General features: G+C 36.5%; 1 protein-coding gene across 3 annotated transcripts; it reads right to left on the bottom strand.

Annotated features, from left to right (window-relative positions):
- Nucleotides 1-19,340, bottom strand: LOC128209226 (fos-related antigen 1-like). Of its 3 annotated transcripts, XM_052913165.1 has the most exons (5): nucleotides 19,153-19,340; nucleotides 11,522-11,567; nucleotides 3,283-3,660; nucleotides 1,876-1,983; nucleotides 1-1,489 (listed from the first exon to the last, which is right to left on the bottom strand). In XM_052913165.1, the coding sequence occupies exons 2-5, from the start codon at nucleotides 11,543-11,545 to the stop codon at nucleotides 983-985; spliced, it is 1,017 nt and encodes a 338-aa protein (XP_052769125.1). In that variant the 5' UTR covers nucleotides 11,546-11,567; nucleotides 19,153-19,340; the 3' UTR covers nucleotides 1-982. The 3 variants fall into 3 exon arrangements, with proteins under 3 accessions (XP_052769125.1, XP_052769124.1, XP_052769126.1); XM_052913164.1 differs by lacking the exons at nucleotides 11,522-11,567; nucleotides 19,153-19,340 and adding an exon at nucleotides 4,528-4,758; XM_052913166.1 differs by lacking the exons at nucleotides 11,522-11,567; nucleotides 19,153-19,340 and adding an exon at nucleotides 4,091-4,496.
- Nucleotides 19,341-21,148: the final 1,808 nt, after the last annotated feature.

The following is a 21,148-nucleotide window of genomic DNA, read 5'->3' as shown; positions in this document are numbered from 1 at the left end:
TATGTTTTACATTTTATATATTTTAACAGAACAAATATGCATACAAAGCGAATCTTCATTGATTACAATAATAAGTGCAAGCAGATAAAACAACACTTACTCTAGCTTCTTTAACACTTAGCTCCAGGTAGCTATCAATATCATTGCTCATAGCTAATAGCAAACTAAGCCCTGACAACACCATGACAGAACATAAGAAACTTTCAACATGGTCAAAAGCGCATGTTTAACCTATAAAGCCTCCTCTACATTCCCTCCTAGCAACTGTGAGCCATTGTTAAGGAGACCCTCATTATTTAAACCCTGGCACTGCCACTGGGGGGTCACTTTAACAAAGGCTGCTGTAAATCGAACATAATTATAATGTCATGTCACATTTAACAACGCTATGAACATTAATATTTATGCAAATTTTACAAATGTATGTCTTTCAGAAACACACTAATATACGACCAAATTCAGACAATATAAATGATTCTACTGACCATATGTTACATGTAATTAAGAACAAATTATAAAGCTTACTTTGACAGTACAGTTTATATTATTATAAATTGGTACCAGTAAATGACAATTTAATTTAATTCCAATTACAGATACAACGAAAGAACCAAATCAAAAGTTTGCAAACAAAAAATCACCATTGTTACATAATAATGAAAGGTATAATTTAAACAATGAAATACTGTCCAGCAGCAAAATAAAAAATCAAGCGAATGAAACAATTGACATGATACAGAAAGATGTACTGTACAATAGCAATAATGGAATATTCACATGGATCTTGAATACATGATGCATGTGGGGAAAAAACTCAGATCATATTTTCCATTTATGCACTTTTGGTAAGATCTTTGAAACAGTGTGTAGTAAGTTAAAGTTATGCATCAAATCTTTCAGCAGAATGTTTTTGTAGGCATGTACGTGAAATGTCATTATTGCATTGAAAACAGCTACCACAAGTCTAAGCCAAGCACACTGACTATAAAGTGATAAGGTTGGAAGGAGTTTTCATTCCATCAGAGTTTTCACTAGAAGTTGAAGACTTTTTTGAGACCTCAGTACTACACGATTGTGGCATGCCGGTGAGGGGGGTGAGGCCGGTGTGCCCCATGTTGCCAGTCAGTGGAGTCAGTCCGGTGTGGTCAACCATAGTATCCAGGGACATGCTGTAGAACCCACTGGATGGGGTTGTTATGCTCATACCGGCTGAACCAAACTCTGATTTAAGGTTTCGATTTATCAGTGGCAGAGTGGAAGGCCGGGAAGACAGTGTTGGAGCGGACGTGGCAGGGATCTTTTTAGAAACAGTGAGGTTTTCCGGCACCTCAGACATTTGAACCTCCTTCTTGATCTTGAGTGCAGCCCCATTGACCTTGCAGATCGGAGAGTGGGCTTGCAGAATGAACTCAAGCTGTTCTTTCTGTTGCTGGAGAGACTGGATCTCTGCCTCAATCTGCTGCTGATCCTGCTCAAGCTTTTCAGTCTCCTGTTATAGAAAAATATGTGAAATAGATGGCATAAGACAACAAATAAATAAATAAAAACAGACAACTGTCTACATGGGAAAAAGTTGAAACAATAAAAAAATCTGACAATTTGGTTTTGAAGGGTGAAGAATTAGTACAAAATTGAATGACATATTGAGGTATCTGTTAAACAACATTTCATCGTGAAAATAATAATGTGATCATTTACATGTTCACTTGCCTCATATCCATAATTTCCTAATATACTAAATTTTAGGGCAAATCACTTGAATACAACAATACACCATATCACTTATGACACAGATGGGGTGATCTGATAAAACAAAACACTCGAGTTTTGTGATGGTCGAAGTGCAAGCTTGGATTCGTAACAAACAACACTTACATTCAGCAGTATGTTTGTGTGGTCCACTCTACGTTGCCGACATTTGGCAGCGGCAACCTTGTTTCGTTCCCGTCTCATGTTACGGCGAGCGGCTTCTTCAACAGAGATCTGGAAATATATAAAATTGTTTTTATGAGCCGACAAATAAATTATAACATTTAAAACACAAAACTTATTTTTATTCTTATTATATAGGCATTATTGAAATGACTTCAATGAACAACAATTCCTTAATGCCAATGGCCAATTATTATCAATTAAAGCTGAGTTATTCCCTTTCCTTAAGCATTTGTATTCATAAACACATTACATCAAAGCCGGGCTATGGGTTTAAGGTGTCTATTTATAGTCCAGCATGTTGTAATCTATCAAGCAGTAAGTATGAGTCACCCAGGTAAACTGCCAAGGTTGACAATTTTCAACTTAAATGGGACAGTGCACGAATCACTGATCACAACTGTTTGATAAAATATAGCGGGGTAGAACTAGATCTACTTCAAAAAGATGAAAAGCTAAATTCAAAATGTATCAAATGTTTTTATTCTCTTAAAAAAATAGCACATGTAATATGAATGATGTATAACATATTTTAACTTTCTGTTTACAAAATAGTATTACAAATGGCAATGGAATGTCAGAAATGTGTCTAAATTGCTTCAAATGACATATTCAGTTGATTAATCACTTAAACAACCAATATTGGTGGTTAAATGTCCACTGATCATATTGATGGTTTACTCTGATCGAAGAAAATAAATATTTTGTGGTTGTATGTAAATAATGTGAGCGCATATTCATGAAAGGATTTCTAAAATGTTGAATAATGTCTTAGCTCAGTCACTGATTCAATTTGTTTATAAATTTTGAATCCACCAAATTATCATTCAATGGTAGCAATGCATAATGATAGATGGCTTACCTAAAATACTTATGCTTTATATGGAGAATAATTTGTTTTGGTGTAAGATCATAATATATTTCACAGAGTGAGCAGGCACCAAAAGGTATATTTCACAGATGGTTTAGCCATGAGTGAAATATTGACTTATGGTGTTCATGAGGTGAAATCTGTTGTGATCTACACATAAACCAACAATTTCTCTTTTTATGCTATGCCTCAAAGGACAAAAAACGACACTCCATAGGAGTTTCTCAGAAAAGCCCACAACATTATATGCTAATTTGATGTCATTTTGGAAAATACATCTTTGAATTGTGTCTCAGCCGTTTGAGAGAGAGGGCTTTAATTTCAAAACAGTGAAAAATATCAAAATGCTATTTCACTGTTTGAAATAGTGAAATATCACTTTTAATTCACTGATAAAATGACACTCAACCATTTGCTATAAATGAAATTAATTAAACACTCCATAATATAGAAGTGAAAGTCATAGAAAACTGCCTCACCTCTTCATCTCTAATCTGACGCCTGTGAGTTTTCCGCAATGGATTCTCAATCTCTTGCTTTGACATGATGGTAGTCGTCTTGTCCCCAATCTTGATCTTTTTCGGCTGGGATGGGAGATAGTCATCATTGCTGTTGCTGCTACCAGAGTCGCTGTAGTAGTCATCATGGACTGAAGGTGAATACCTTACAGGCAGTGCAGAATGAACTATTGGTGGAACGAACCCACTCTGTGTGAGTGAGCTTGGCTGGCTCGTCCGCGGGGGAACTGACTGCAACTCAATGAAAGTCTGCTCCAAGTTGCTCAGGGTGGTCGGTGTCAGCGTGTTGGTCGTGCTCAGCCCATTACCATTACCATAGACAGAGGTTGGGGTTGCATACTGCAAATAGAAAATAAATATATTTTGAATACATGCACATTTTTAAAATAAATCAAACATAACTGCATATCATAGAATAACAAGACCGCTGCACACAGGTGCCAATGCTTGTCTGATTTGTCGAGGTGACCAAGTTGTAAATTCAAAAAATATTTGAAAAATATATAATTGAAAATTTAGATACATGGAGCACAATTGAATATGTACTCTTTTAACTTGAGATATAAATATATTTGTTATTTAATGTAAACATTTAAAAGTTTGCATGCTTCAAAATAGCATCAACAGACTACTTTAGCCTTATAAAATTACTACCTGGTACCTATAACTTCTTAATTAATCCTTATAAAAATGTATTTTTTTATATCATAATTTACAGTCTAATACGCATAATCTATTTTTTGAAATAATAATTTTTAACAACACTAACCCTACATGAATAATTCCACATCATAATTTGTTATTTATTTAATCAATTATTATTCAATTAAACAACCACTTGTTATCTTTGATACGTCTTGTCACACTAATGTTTGCAGTGGGAATGAGGATTATGAGAAGCATGTCCCAGGTTAGTCAAGATATGTATACATGTACCGGTGATGTCATCGCATGTCTACTCAACCAATACACTTAACTGACCTACTTTCATGTCAACAATCTACGAAAGCGGTGGCGGAAATATAACATAAACGATTCAAGTTGACAAAGGAACAAAGAAAAATTGCCGCTTGATGAATAAAAAGTTTAAGTTAAATGATGGTATAGATTAATAACATATCAGAAACATTTATGTTGCAATGCTAGAACGAAAAGTTATCAAATGTCACAAAAATTAACAAAATGCAGCGACAAAATCAATCTTACAGTTGACACTTCCACCGCCGAATGTCCGACATTCGCCATGCCGGACAGAATGTTGGCCACATGGTATTTCGATTCTCCTTCCATTTCCGTGTACATTATTGTCAGTGAATATTAAAATCGAGTACAACGCTTCTTAACAGAATGTTCAAAGTCTAAAAGTCCTAGAATTCGTCAAATTCAGAGCTCCGTTTCCTTAGATGAGTCACAACGCTTTAACATGGAAGATACCTACACTACTCTTTATACAAAATGACTTATACCTTGGAGTGAGTCACTGTTACTATTTTTAGTAGCATGAGATCATCCGACTGCCTTTTCCGATCACATGACCTCCCATATAAGGCAATGTTGTCATGACGTTCAAGAGCTATTTACATACTGTTTGTTTATTGGACGGTATATTTTAGTGACGACAATCGGCATGCGCAATAAGTACTTCCGTGGATTAATAGTAAACAAATTACAAACAAAATACTACGACTTTTGTTATGAATGAATTTTACTACTCGGGTAGATGATAATTGTATATTAGTGATTTACTGCTATGTTTTGACAATACATAAACTGAATGACTTCAATGAAATACTCTAAGTTATTTCAATAATGGAATGTTTGTGATGTTTTGTTGCCATGTACAGTATATTTGTTAGATCTAGTGATCTACATCTAGCCTTTTTCTTGTACAATACATGTGTACACTGCCGTTCCAGGACGGATCATAATGAAGCATCTTTAAACAAATTTCTTTTCAACCATGAACAGATGTGGCGTGAGTATGTTTTTGATACTTATATTATAAAAATGCAAGTGCATAGTCTACAGTACTGTAAAGGTAAACCCGGATCCTGGAAGAGGCCCGTGGGGCTCTAGTCCACAACTGATTCTAACACTCGGTAGAGCTACACGGCTGCTTGTGTTCCAGCGGGCATGGGTTCGATCCCCGCCCCGGACTCAATTATTTTTCAAGGTTTACTTCACGACCGTCAGGAGATAAAGGCAGGATTGCTTGTATCGGTATGGAAAGAGGAGGGCGGTGAATTGTTCCTAATACAGTGCAAATTAAAGAGCAGCCGTTTGGTCTGGCTGTAGGTCCACATGTGTACATATACATGATAGTGCATTGCAGTACAATGCATGCTGTTTGAACGTACTTGTCTATCCCGCTTGTTCAACTTGAGCAACATGTTGGGAAGACCCCCTCTAGGCTACATTTTAATTTATCATTTAGAAGTTTAGAGCAGATATACTTATGTATACTTATGTATCAGTTACATGAAATACGTCTACCTATGTCGATATTATAACACATTTTACATTGTTGTGGAAATTTGCACACTGCGAAACTGTGACAGCGGCACTGCTTATTCACCGCGAATGCCACTAGGATGAAGTTGCAAACCATATATAAATAATTTTATTTAAACAAGGCAACACATTCAGACAAAAGCATTACTATTTCTACGTACTCAGCACACACCCCTTTTACAATGAATAACGCAATAATAACCAATTTTTAATAAACATGAGCAAAAAGAAATAGCACCCACAGACGAAATAAAGTTAAAAGATCTATTGTAGAACTGTAAAGTTTGACATAATGTCAATTCAAATGGGTTTACATATTACAACATAATAAACGAACACATATAAACGTTAGAACAGTACTTATTAATGCTTCCATTTGACAGAAACTTAAAGATGCACCCTTACTCCCAAATAAGGTTTACCACAATTAATACAATTGTTTTAATATACCAATATGATGAATAAATGTCGAAAACAATGGTTGTTATGAAGGATACCGAGTTTTAGTTGAAAAAAAGGTAAAGAAAACTCATTATTTCTACCTTATGCGACAGTAGCAGATCACAGTAAATCTTTTAGCATTCACAAATCATTTAATATTTTGGCGTTTTCAGCTATTAATTTCAAGGTTACAATCTTGTTGTCAATAATTAATATTGTTACATTCTCGTACACCAGAGTGATGGTGCTATGCGTACCACATGTTAGATTTATCATTATCAAACCTCTGATAATTGAGAATACATGGAGACTCTCAGTTTGAGAGTAACAAGAGCTGTCACAGAGACACTGCGCTGCACTATTTCGCCGCTTTTAAGTTTTTAAGTATTGCAAAGTTTTGGTAATCATGCATATCACATTTTAATACAATTAGTTTACGTGCAAACCCTTAAAGATAGAAACACTTGTCTAAAGTTTCATTGTGATACGTGAAATATTGCTGAGCTAATGTTTCAAACGTGGTTACTTTCAAAACCTTAACCAAGGTGTGACGCCGACGCCGACACGGGGGCGAGTAGTTTAGCTCCCCTTATAATTCGAACAGTCGAGCTAAAATGATAAAGTAAGATAGTCAGGCATAAAGAAATAACAGAATCTCGACAAATGTAAAACATTAGGTATATAAATTAATATGATTATATGTAAACAGGAATTACACAAAAATACATTTAAAGGTTCACTACTGCTCTACAATTGAAGTTTTAAAATAATACCTTACAACGGGCTGTATACGTCGTTTCAGATTTAGATTTATTTATAAGTTCTGAATCAAACCTTTCCACTGCAGTATGCAAATGAGTGTTCTTTTGTATTGTGATTTATACCTTATATGTGCGATATTGCTTTGAAGACGATCTTAATTGATATTTTGTATTGTTATATATCGTAAATGAAGTCTCGCATGTAAGTCGGCGTAGTGTAATGGTTCATATATCTGCGTATCAGATTCAGATGCCTGATATTTGCAACGGTTTTATTCAAACAATTCATGTGATAAAATTCTGGTACGGTTAAAAATAACATTTTTTGCAGCATGTGATTGCTTATTTGTTCCCAATACAGTCAACATCATATGTTCAGTATCTCGGTGAAACCTTAGATCGGCATTAAACAAGTGAAAGTATGGCACCATCTGTTATTAAAGCTGCACTCTCACAGATTGACCGTTTTGACAACGTTTTATTTTTTTTGTTTTGGAATGAGCCAAAATTTGCGTTAATGTCTAAAAACCCATGAAATAAAACTGCTATTAATATATAAAACGCAGTTTGAATATTTACACTCGAAAATTGATGTTTTATGGCTAAAAGCGTTACTAACTCTTCAAGAAAAAATAAGATTAAAAGATAAACTGCAAATAACGCAGAATCAATTGATTTGAATTGTTTTAAATCTAGAACCCAGATCTCATATAGGTGTTGATCATTTCCGCTCTTTGCAGTGGCTTCCTGGTCTATGGAAGAGCTTTTCTTAAACCGGATAGGCATTCTTACAATACCTGATTCAGATGTGAAGGACTTTTGAATTTCACCGATGTAGTCTATCGGACAACTTTGACGTTAAAACTATAGACACCCTTAATTGTTTTAAAATTGCAGTTAAAACTAGAGCTGTCACACGAGTGACGAATATCCGCGAATGGCGCATGGGCACAGGAATGGCAAACTATTTCCTTGAAAACAGGCCTTAACTCCGAGGTTATTGAACACTGCATTTTCCCTTATCAACCAAAGTGTGTTGTTAAATTTAAAATCCATTCAGAAATTTAAGAGTTACGCTGCTGTCAAGATAAGTAAAATTCAACCAAGTAGTTTTTAAGTTATGCTTCGGACTAAGAAATAGTAACAAAGGGCAATAGCCTTGCGATAAACCGAAAGAGAGGTATGATTACAAGGAAAAGTAACTCGGGGCAAAAACTCTGGAATACAGTTATGGTTCTTTTCCACTACGCGTTCAAGAAAGAGGGCACGAGCAAGATACAAGATTCAAGAATCTTTATTTAAAGTCGGGTATACCTTAACAAGAAACATTATCTCAATGAGCTATTTTCCGAAGCTGAGCATCGTCACCGATATCAATTCCATCAAGCCTGTCATCAACTACCCTTATCAGCTATAACATTATGTTCCTTCATTCGAAATATCGTCTTGCATCAATATTCGTATTGTTCGCTTATATAAAGTGTCCATTTATTCAACGTCATATTTAATTCACTGAACGTTTTGAAGGCTCTATATTTTTATGTATGATGTTGATATGTGTTTCATGAAAACTTACGTCATATTTAAATCACTTAACTTTCTGAATACTCTATATTTTAATGTATGATGTTGATGAGTGTTCTATTTAAACTATTGTGACTGAGCCGCTCCAGTGAAACAGACAGAAAAGTGGTCACTTATACAAGTCCTTAAATGGGAATTAACACTTCACATACTCGATCCATTGTGTTCGTATATTCATGATCGATACTGGAAGCTGGTGTATCTGTTACCCTACTAGGAACGTCAATTAGCTCGGTAAGCCCATATTTGATAATACAATCCTCACATGAAGTAACTTTGAATGGTTTAAAATCAAAGTTATAATTTATATTAATGCCTCTAAATTTAAGCCGACAGCGTTATTTAACTTATCAGTGAGCAGCTTATAAGTGAACAAATTTATCCAATCTAACTAATTATCAGGATGGTGGTTAGTGAAATACATTCGAAATGATTTTTCTTTTACAAAAACATTCTTCCATCTATAACCTTCAGCAGATTTAGGTTTCTGCGTGTTTTATATGCCCAGCCACTTTATGGTGTGTTTTCTTTTTTTGTATAAATTGCATCACTTGATAATTCAAAGAGTCTTATTATTGTTTGCAAATGAACTTAGCGACTTTTTGCGACGAAGAGACATTTTGCAGCGCCCCTAAAGCGAGTTCGAACGCCAAAATTACGCTCTATTAAATGCCCAAAATATACTGCTCGGTTGATGCAAAATCAATGCAAATTCTTTTTTTGTATGGATCGTTCTCAGGTGTACGAGCCCGCGCCTTAGTAGCAAGTTCGACTTTGATATTAAAATACATGTACGCTGAAACGTTGAAGGTGGCAGCCGGCTTTCTTTAATGTTCAAAGTCGATTGACAGATTACATGTGTTGCACTGCAATGTATTGAATTAAAATTCAAAGCCACAACCATTGAATGCAACAAAACCTTGAAATGGTAAGCTCATCTGCAGACAGTGGTAACTCCAGTACGTCTAGCATTAGACTGACACGTCATCGTTTAGCTTTTGATCTTATATCAAATTTAGGTCTTACAAACAATTTTGATTTTTTTTTCACTTGTTTATTTTTCATATGTCGTACTAGATTTTTTTTCTTGTCATTTTTTATGTGAGTATATTTGATACTTTTTGACATATGCTACATGGTTCCTATGTTTCCGACCCGTGACGGAATAAAACCGAAACACGAGACCTACTCTGACAAGGCAAAACTAGACCTATCGCTAAAACTCCAGCAAAATTCATATAATTTAGATCGTTTAAAGTTGTGGACGACAACGCCTTTCAGCCAATTAAGGGGAATAATCTGGAGCTTGGTTCAGCTAGAGTAATGGACCTTGATACATTACATTCTTTCGAGTATTTCCGTCTTATATATGACATAGACAGAACCTATAAAAGTTATTTACATAAAACACATTACGTGTTACAACAGACGATATGAGCTTAAACAAATACGATTTATCAGGATCACTGTATCGATATAAAACTTAATCTACTCCTAAATATATTCAATATACTATATCCACCATGCATGCGTGACAAAATGCTCTAGAGAATATTCTACATATAAAACCAAGTAAAAAGCTACAAACTTTTACTTTGAACATACAAATAGCATACATGTATTGTATAATCCAGTATGCTATAATGCTAGATACGCGCGTATTGTCAATGAAAACAAGTGTGAACGTGAAGGCAACTCTAGTAGATACACTTGTACCGTAAACCATAGCTACGGAGTTGAACGAAAGTTGCAAAATAAAGCGACAAGAATGAAACACATTCTGAAAAGTTAATCTCCATACGAAATGCACAATTCGATATTCAGAACGGAAAAAAGATCTCATACGTTTTTTTTATTTATGTTAAACTTCATTCTTCGTGACATACGCGTTTTTTTATGAAGTTGCCTGTCTTAACGGCAAAGGTCATAAGTTTTTGAACGACCTTCTCAGACGCGATCTCGACGAAATTTGGTTAAACCAGAGTTGTGGGCCTTACTGCATAGTTGAATGTATTTACTTTCATTGTTAACATGAACAGAACATAACATTCATTTAACAGAGAGTCATAGGCCCACGTGGCCAAAGAAGTGCATAAACTCAAATGGCCACAATTCCTCACAACAAATGCTGAATGATATGCATTTGTATAAAACAATGTATATATGTATAAATTAAATAAGATATCCTAACAAATGAATGATGCCCTTTTTATCTGCCGCTTCTTGTAGAGAAATTGATCTGATTTCAATCATCATATTTAAATGGCTTCAGTGTTTTATTTCATTCTTTAAATGAGTTTCATAAATTAACTTTTGCAAAGTGACGATAACATCCTTAACTTAATATATGTACCTTGGAAAATTGACATTTTCGAATTCGTCAACCATTATTTGCTTATGTTGTATTATGTTGCCTACTTCGAGTGTCCCTCCTTTGTAACGGAACCTGTCGAATCATATATTAACTAGGGGAGGATTGGTGCTATCGGAGCGATACATTTATTTGCCTTATGAACTTGATAAAGTTAGATGATCCATATTTTATTTAACACATACATACACTATCCCCAAAGGCATGGACAGGTTTTAAGATTTGAGGGTCATAAATCCAGTCATTTGTCCGATCTGTATTAACCTACTAGACGTGAACGATACCCTTCAAATATAAGATAGGAAATGCTAAATTAAAAAAGCATAAACGGTTAAATCGATTAAATTCAAAATGACAGCGAACACAGTGAATGTCGTCAAGGGGCCAAAACTCCAGATCAAATAGTGCATGATCGCTAGTAACGTATGCGGGCATGCCAACTCTTAAGTGCATGGTGTAAGGGAGGTAACTTAATAGAGTTGAGCGAAATGGATCGTCTGCAGTTGTTCATCTTTCAAAAGTCAACACATACCTTGCATACAACGTATTTCTTCATGTTGATAGCTGATAGGCTGGTCCTAAAAAGAAACAAAGATGTGTTGTATAATGATTTGATTTGGTAAAAAACGAAGCTAATTAGTTAACAGGGGGTATACATACAATGAATTGCATTTCAATATTCTAAACCTGCTTTTATACTGTCGACTATACTAAACTGTGATATTGGTAATACATTTTGACTCCTGACGTCATTGACATATGTTCTTAGTTATCATGGTAAGCAATTATAAATCAATCAAAGACCACAACTTCAAAGCCTCGGAAGACATTGGAATAATTCATGAAGAGGAAGCCATTTCCATGCTCGTTTCCAGATAATAAAACAGGCTGCACATAATCAATTAAGTTCAAGATCTCACAATTATGTAGTTTAGGCATCGCTTAATCCATGCCATTTAGACGCTATAACATGTAAATTAAACGAACTTTTATGTTTAAGTAAGACATAATTACATGTCAGATAGACAAAACAACATGTCAAGTAGACTTTATGGCATAATAACATGTCAGTAAAACATTAAAACGTGTCAGGTAGACATTATAACATGGCAGTTAGACAAAACAACATGCCAGTAAGACATTATAACATGGCAGTTAGACAAAACAACATGCCAGTAAGACATTATAACATGACAGTTAGACATTACAACATGTCAGTAAGACATTATAACATGTCAGTTAGACAAAACAACATGCCAGTTAGACATTATAACATGACAGTTAGACAAAACAACATGCCAGTTAAACATTACAACATGTCAGTTAGACATTACAACATGACAGTTAGACATTACAACATGCCAGTTAGACATTACAACATGTCAGTTAGACATTACAACATGCCAGTTAGACATTACAACATGACAGTTAGACATTATAACATGACAGTTAGACATTACAACATGACAGTTAGACATTACGACATGTCAGTTAGACATTACAACATGTCAGTAAGACATTACAACACGTCAGTAAGACATTATAACATGTCAGTTAGACAAAACAACACGCCAGTAAGACATTATAACATGCCAGTAAGACAAAACAACATGCCAGTTAGACATTACAACATTGCAGTTAGACATTACAACATGTCAGTTAGACATTACAACATGCCAGTTAGACATTACAACATGACAGTTAGACATTACAACATGCCAGTTAGACATTACAACATGACAGTTAGACATTACAACATGACAGTTAGACATTACAACATGACAGTTAGACATTACAACATGTCAGTTAGACATTACAACATGACAGTTAGACATTACAACATGACAGTTAGACATTACAACATGACAGTTAGACAAAACAACATGCCAGTTAGACATTACAATATGTCAGTTAGACATTACAACATGACAGTTAGACATTACAACATGCCAGTTAGACATTACAACATGACAGTTAGACATTACAACATGCCAGTTAGACATTACAACATGACAGTTAGACATTACAACATGTCAGTTAGACATTACAACATGACAGTTAGACATTACAACATGTCAGTTAGACATTACAACATGACAGTTAGACATTATAACACGTCAGTTAGACATTACAACATGACAGTTAGACATTACAACATGACAGTTAGACATTAAAACATGTCAGTTCAACATAAAAACGTGTCAGGTAGACATTCTAACATGTCATTAAGACAAAGCAACATGAAAGTTAGTCTTTATAACATGTCAGTTAGACAATTAAACGTTAGACATTAAAACATGTTAGTTAGACAAAACAATATGTCAGTTAGAAACTAGAGATTGCTTTTTTGAAAAAGCGCTTGTCTCCCCTATTGTGTGGTCGTAGCTGAGAAAAATAAATGATGGACATGAAATTTGTAATTTTGGACTGGAGACGAACCAGCAGTGAAGTTTGGGCGCAAGCGTTATTCAATTATTGTTCGGAAACCATTTTTCAGCTCAAGGCCATCGTGACCTTGACCTTTGACCTACTGATCACCACATCAATAGGGATCATCTACATGACCAACTTGCATACTAAGTATTAAGTTCTTGGGTGCAAGTGTTCTTTGGTACTGAGCGTAACCGTTTCTTCACCTCAAGGTCACGGCAACCTCGAACTTTGACCTACTGATCTCAAAATCAACAGGGATCATCTATGAAGTTCCTGGGTGCAAGCGTTCTTTATTTATTGAGCGGAAACAAAGTGTGACGTATAGACTGACGGACTGACTGACTGACTAACGGACTGATAAAAAACCCAATAGGGGTCATCTACCAGTCATGACCAACTTGCATACCAAGTATGAAGTTCCTGGGTGCAAGCGTTCATGAGTTACTGAGCATTAACCGTTTCTTCACCTCAAGGTCACGGCGACCTTGACCTTTGACCTAGTGATCTCAAAATCTATCGGGTTCATCTACTAGTCATGACCAACTAGCATACCAAGTATGAAGTTCCTGGGTGCAAGCGTTCTTTAGTTATTGAGCTGAAACCGTTTCTTCACCTCAAGGTCAGGGTGAACTTGACCTTTGACCTACTGATCTTAAAATCAATAGGAGTCATCTACAAGTCATGACCAACTAGCATATCAAGTATGAAGTTCCTGGGTACAAGCTTTCTTTAGTTATTGAGCAGAAACCATTTTTAAGGTCACTGCCAAGATATCGTTTTTTACCTGAAGGTTACCTTTGACCTTTTGATCTCAAAATCAATAGGGGTCATCTTCTAGTCATGAACAACTAGCATACCAAGTATGAAGTTCCTGGATCCAAAGGATCTTTAGTTATTGAGCGGAAACCGTTTCTTCACCTAAAGGTCACGGTGACCTTGACCTTTGGCCTAGTGACTCCAAAATCAATAGGGGTCATCTACTAGTTATGACCAACTAGCATACCAAGTATAAATTTCCTGGGTCTAAGGGTTCTAAAGAAATTGAGCGGAAACGAAGTGTGACGTACTGACTGACTGACGGACTAACGGACTGACGGACGGACAGGGCAAAAACAATAGGTCTCCCCATGAATGGGGGAGACATAATTATAACATGTCAGTTAGACTCTGTTATATGACAGTTAGACATTATAACACGTCAGTTAGAAGTAATAGCATGTCAGTTAGACATTATGGCACGCCAGTAAAACATAATAACATGTCAGTTAGACATAATAGTATATGTCAGTTAGACATAATAACACGTCAGCCAGACAGTATAGCACGTCAGTAAGACATAACAAAATGTCAGTTATACATTACAGTATGTCAGTTAGACATAATAACATGTCAGCTAGACATGTCAGTAAGGCATTATGGCATGTCAGTAAGACATTATAACACGTCAGTTAGACATTATGGCACGTCAGTTAGACATTATGGCACGTCAGTTAGACAATATGGCACGTCAGTTAGACATTATGGCATGTCAGTTAGACATTATAACACGTCAGTTAGACATTATAACATGTCAGTTTGACATTATGGCACGTCAGTTAGACATTATGGCACGTCAGTTAGATATTATAACACGTCATTTAGACATTGTAGCACGTCAGTAAGGCATTATGGCACGTCAGTTAGACATTACGGCATGTCAGTTAGACATTATGGCACGTCAGTTAGACAATATGGCACGTCAGTTAGACATTATGGCATGTCAGTTAGACATTATAACACGTCATTTAGACATTGTAGCACGTCAGTTAGACATTATAACAGGTCAGTTAGACATTATGGCACGTCAGTTAGACAATATGGCACGTCAGTTGGACATTATGGCACGTCAGTTAGATATTATAACACGTCATTTAGACATTATAACACGTCAGTTAGACATTATGGCACGTCAGTTAGACATTATGGCACGTCAGTTAGACATTATGGCACGTCAGTTAGACATTATGGCACGTCAGTTAGACATTATGGCACGTCAGTTAGACAATATGGCACGTCAGTTAGACATTATGGCACGTCAGTTAGACATAATAACAGGTCAGTTAGACATTATGGCACGTCAGTTAGACAATATGGCACGTCAGTTAGACATTATAACAGGCCAGTTAGACATTATGGCACGTCAGTTAGACAATATGGCACGTCAGTTGGACATTATGGCACGTCAGTTAGATATTATAACACGTCATTTAGACATTGTAGCACGTCAGTAAGGCATCATGGCACGTCAGTTAGACATTATGGCACGTTAGTTAGACATTATGGCACGTCAGTTAGACAATATGGCATGTCAGTTAGACATTATAACACGTCAGTTAGACATAATAACACGTCAGTTAGACATTATAACAGGTCAGTTAGACATTATGGCACGTCAGTTAGATATTATAACACGTCATTTAGACATTGTAGCACGTCAGTAGGGCATTATGGCACGTCAGTTAGACACTACGGCATGTCAGTTAGACATAATAACACGTCAGTTAGACATTATGGCACGTCATTTAGACATTATGGCACGTCAGTTAGACATTATGGCACGTCAGTTAGACATTATGGCACGTCAGTTAGACATTATGGCATGTCAGTTAGACATTATAACACGTCAGTTAGACATTATGGCACGTCAGTTAGACATAATGGCACATCATTTAGACATTATGGCACGTCAGTTAGACATTATGGCACGTAAGTTAGACATTATGACACGTCAGTTAGACATTATGGCACGTCAGTTAGACATTATGGCATGTCAGTTAGACATTATAACACGTCAGTTAGACATTATGGCACGTCAGTTAGACATTATGGCACGTCAGTTAGACATTATGGCATAGACATTATGGCACGTCAGTTAGACATTATGGCACGTCAGTTAGACATTATGGCACGTCAGTTAGACATTATGGCACGTCAGTTAGACATTATGGCTCGTCAGTTAGACATTATGGCACGTCAGTTAGACATTATGGCATAGACATTATGGCACGTCAGTTAGACATTATGGCACGTCAGTTAGACATTATGGCACGTCAGTTAGACATTATGGCACGTCAGTTAGACATTATGGCTCGTCAGTTAGACAATATGGCACGTCAGTTAGACATTATGGCACGTCAGTTAGACATTATGGCACGTCAGTTAGACATTATGGCACGTCAGTTAGGCATTATAGCATGTCAGTTAGATATTATAGCATGTCAGTTAGACATTATGGCACGTCAGTTAGACATTATGGCACGTCAGTTAGACATTATGGCACGTCAGTTAGACATTATGGCACGTCAGTTAGACATTATGGCATGTCAGTTAGGCATTATAGCACGTCAGTTTGACATTATGGCACGTCAGTTAGACATTATAGCATGTCAGTTAGATATTATAGCACGTCAGTTAGACATTATGGCACGTCAGTTAGACATCATAGCACGTCAGTTAGACATTATGGCACGTCAGTTAGACATTATGGCACGTCAGTTAGACATTATAGCACGTCAGTTAGACAGTATGGCATGTCAGTTAGGTATTATAGCATGCCAGTTAGACATAATTACAAGTCAGTTATACATTATTACATGCCAGTTCGACATTTTAACATGTCAGATAGACATGAAAGCATGTCACAACTAGACAAAAACACGTAAGTTGGACATTATAATATGTCAGTCATGAGATATCAAACAAAATATTTATATTAGTATTACCAGTATCTAAATTGACCGGTCACAGCGTTTTGTTTGAAAGGAAGCATCACCATGATTGGTACTGAACAAATAACATACAGGCCGGACATGAACCATTTTTGGACTAGGATTTCTAGTCATGCCATGTCATATTTCCAGCAGTTTGACCATCATGTCAAACGTGGACGCGTGCCTCACATAAAGTATAGAACTCTCACGTATAGAGTCGAGAGGCGTCGTACACACATGGCCGCTGTCATATTTCGTTTTTTGTATTTATTTACATGAACACTATTCATTCTTGAAGTGGATTTGTATGTGACTCTACTAATGTAGGTCGCCTACAATGCTAAACTGTATGTTAAGGCAGTCGTGATAAATACAGCTCACATGTATACATGTCATTCTGTGTTAATTCATACCACGCCAGACTGTAGCATGGCAATAATTTGTACATGGAGGAATTTCATGCTGACTTAGCGGTTTTCCAAGAAGCAGAGCGTGGGATGATATCGATCTTGTTCAATTACGATCGGTTTTTTCATTACTGTTACATGGAGACTATGATCTCCTGTCATGCATAATCCACCTTTTAGGACTCAATGGATGAGAACAAAACAAGGACGTGCCATCACTATATTTTTTTTTTTAAATATTATAGTATTCATCAACTACATGTCTTGTGCATCATACACTTCACATCCATTTAGACTGACAAACGTTTCGGTTTCTGCTGACTGTATTTAAAGCAACATGAACCTACAATGTCACGGCCTGTGACGGTGAAAGTAAGCAACAATGTCACGGCCTGTGACGGTGAAAGTATGCTACATTGTCACAGCATGTCACGATGAAAGTAAGCTACAATGTCACGGCCTGTGACGGTGAAAGTAAGCAACAATGTCACGGCCTGTGACGGTGAAAGTAAGCAACAATGTCACGGCCTGTGACGGTGAAAGTATGCTACATTGTCACAGCATGTCACGATGAAAGTAAGCTACAATGTCACGGCCTGTGACGGTGAAAGTAAGCAACAATGTCACGGCCTGTGACGGTGAAAGTAAGCTACAATGTCACGGCCTGTGACGGTGAAAGTAAGCAACAATGTCACGGCCTGTGACGGTGAAAGTATGCTACATTGTCACAGCATGTCACGATGAAAGTAAGCTACAATGTCACAGCATGTCAAGTTGAAAGTAAGCTACAATGTCACGGCATTTCACGTTGGAAGTAAGCTACAATGTCACGGCCTGTCACAGTGAAAGTAAGCAACAATGTCACGGCCTGTTACGGTAAAAGTAAGCTACAATGTCACAGCATGTCACGGTGAAAGTAAGCTACAATGTTACAACATGTCACGGTAAAAGTAAGCTACAATGTCACAGCGTGTCACGATGAAAGTTAGCTACAATGTCAAAGCCTGTCACGGCGAAAGTAAGCTACAATGTCACGGCATGTCACGGCGAAAGTAAGACAAATGCATACAGAAAAAACAATCATTATTGAATGTCTCCTTGAAGATTAGCAGTGGTAATTAAACTTCATATATATGTCTGTTTATACTAGACGTCACGACCAACTGACTGGAACAATATCCACATGATGTTTATATCATATCTCGGAGAACAAGTATTCTCGTTTCTAAGGACCTGCACAATGCTTTATTATTAAGATTCTGGATCAAATTCGTATACACGTATGCTCTAATATAAATATACAGCACATACATCACGTGCCTGGCCAGGTTGCCCTGCACTGATCTGACTGTACTAGCGATATGATGTCGATAGGATTAAGGATAGGTACAGCTTTGTTTCTGTTCAGAACAATACGTCTTACATATTTCATAAACCGTTGTAGGATGACACTTAGTGACCTGCCGTAACAGCCAAGTTCACATTCCACACATGCCATCGCCTTAAACATCTAAACATGAACCACATCGATATGAGCGTAGTTAATTCATCAGAAACAAGTAAACTGCACTTACCGATTTATTTTGTTATTCTCCAGTCCCAGAATTTAACACAGAGGTGGGTATCAATACTAGTGAATGAATATCCGAGATTATTGTAGTAAATTTCTGTTTATGTCATTACTTCAACCCAGCTAGCGAGTCGGAATGCAGGTATAGCATGTATCGACGGTATTACGAGCGACACTGTGAATACTGAATAGTATGAAACGCTCTCCTGCGCAGTGTGTGTATAGTCAATACATTCTTTAAAATCCTTCTCTCAGGTAAATGTAGGTCACCCGCCTTTACTGTACAGTTGTCGTGATTGAGTATGAATTGCAATATAACCTCACATGACGTTCACTCTTGGCTTCGTGTCGATAAGGCTACACCATATTTACTCTATGTTTATCGCTATAATGCCTAGAAGAAAAGCTAAGTTTAACCGCCTTGTAATGTGTACTGTAGGAGACCGGCAATGTTAAAACTTGCACTTATTGCGTTACTTTAGTTTATACTTATTTCTTTTAGTTCGTTTGTGAAGAAAGCCTAGCTATAGCTTATAGATTCACCCTCGACTCCGTTTTCAGAAGAGGCCATCGGAAAGTACCCGTAGTGGTGATCGACCCCAAAACCTGGTGACAGGCGGAAACCTATGTAGACCATTTTTCACCCATTCTCGCCTTCTCAAAAACCTGTTACTAAAGAGAGATGTTCAATGATTTATATTGTTTCTGTTTTTTTCTTATAATGATTTGCTGTGTATATGCCATTATCTTTCCATATTTTGATGGTTAAAATATGTTTTGATGGTTAAAATATGTTTTTTTCAGCATAGAAGACCTGAAACCTAACAGCCTGATGACGCAAATAGGCAGTGATCATGATGTAAAAAAACTATAAATAGTTAAATAGAACATTTTGAAAGGGTATAGTACTGACGCACTGTTTATTTTTGAATATTTGTTAATTTGTTGAACATGCTGAAATGAAGTCATTTCTATATTTTAAATTACTAAATACTTAAACCAAGATAAGAACAATAAATTACCAGGCTCATAGAGCTTTAAAGTTTGTGTTGTTAAATTTTTTGTTTATGTAAACATTGTCTTGACTTCACCGAGTTTACCGTGAAATACCGTGCTTTCTGCACCTTTCTTGCAAATTCAACACGGTATCCTTCACAAGAACCATTGTTTTCGATATATATTTATCCTTGATTGTATTGTATTGATTGTGGTATTCTTATTTGGGAGTAAGAATGCATCTTTAATGATTAAGTGTACTACTAAGTAATTGCCTGCAGTTTCATTGGCTGAAAATGTAGGTTGTATTTTAAACCGTTTTACCACACTGGAATAATATGAGTTTGTAAAAAGGTATGGCCATGTAACATTTGGACAAGTGCACATGGAAATACCGATTGAGGGTAGGGGAAGGCAAATTGTCAATCGTACTATGAATAAACTACACATAAACTGAAACCCGTCGAACATGTTGCTGTTTGTGACGAAGTAGTGGCACAAGCGTTGGTCTTTCAAACAGTCATTGGTTTTCTTCAGAACGTACCAAATGCCCCTAAGAATTGAATAATAAGAGTTCCTTGTCCAAAAGGTACAAGATCCACGCTTTTCAAGGGTCCAGAAAATCGCCGCCTTCACATGGTACGACTTCAGTCTAACTTCTTCACGATTCTTGCATTGAACCGCTTTTGGAATAAATCTTTCAAGTACGATTTCATGATAATGTAGACGGTCTTAGCGAGCGTTGGCATATTCTTGCTCAGTTTTATTTCAGAAAGGTTGAAACCAAGGCAAAAATCTTTGTCTGCGGATGGATTTAATGGAGCCGATCTACATATTACGATAACGTCGTTGTTGAATATGTCTTCAGCGATTGACTGAGATGGCCATGCAGCATGTGTCATTCTGTTTCGAAAATCAACCATGCACTGAAGTTTTCCACTTACTCGGGCTGCAGGAACAAAATCTTTGCTTGTCTTGTCATCGTAAGTTGCTCTGATCCTCTC

This window comes from Mya arenaria, chromosome 11 (genome assembly GCF_026914265.1).
Source record: "Mya arenaria isolate MELC-2E11 chromosome 11, ASM2691426v1".
NCBI lineage: Eukaryota > Metazoa > Mollusca > Bivalvia > Myida > Myidae > Mya > Mya arenaria.
This window is presented reverse-complemented; position numbering and strand designations above follow the sequence as displayed.

Bases quoted from the DNA above. Each gene is read 5' to 3' on its own strand.
- LOC128209226 (XM_052913164.1), bottom strand. From the start codon at position 4,623: ATGTACACGGAAATGGAAGGAGAATCGAAATACCATGTGGCCAACATT. The intron at 3,661-4,527 runs GTAAGATTGATT...TTCTATTTGCAG, and splicing joins CGGCGGTGGAAGTGTCAACT to TATGCAACCCCAACCTCTGT. The intron at 1,490-1,875 runs GTAAGTGTTGTT...TTTCTATAACAG, and splicing joins ACACAAACATACTGCTGAAT to GAGACTGAAAAGCTTGAGCA.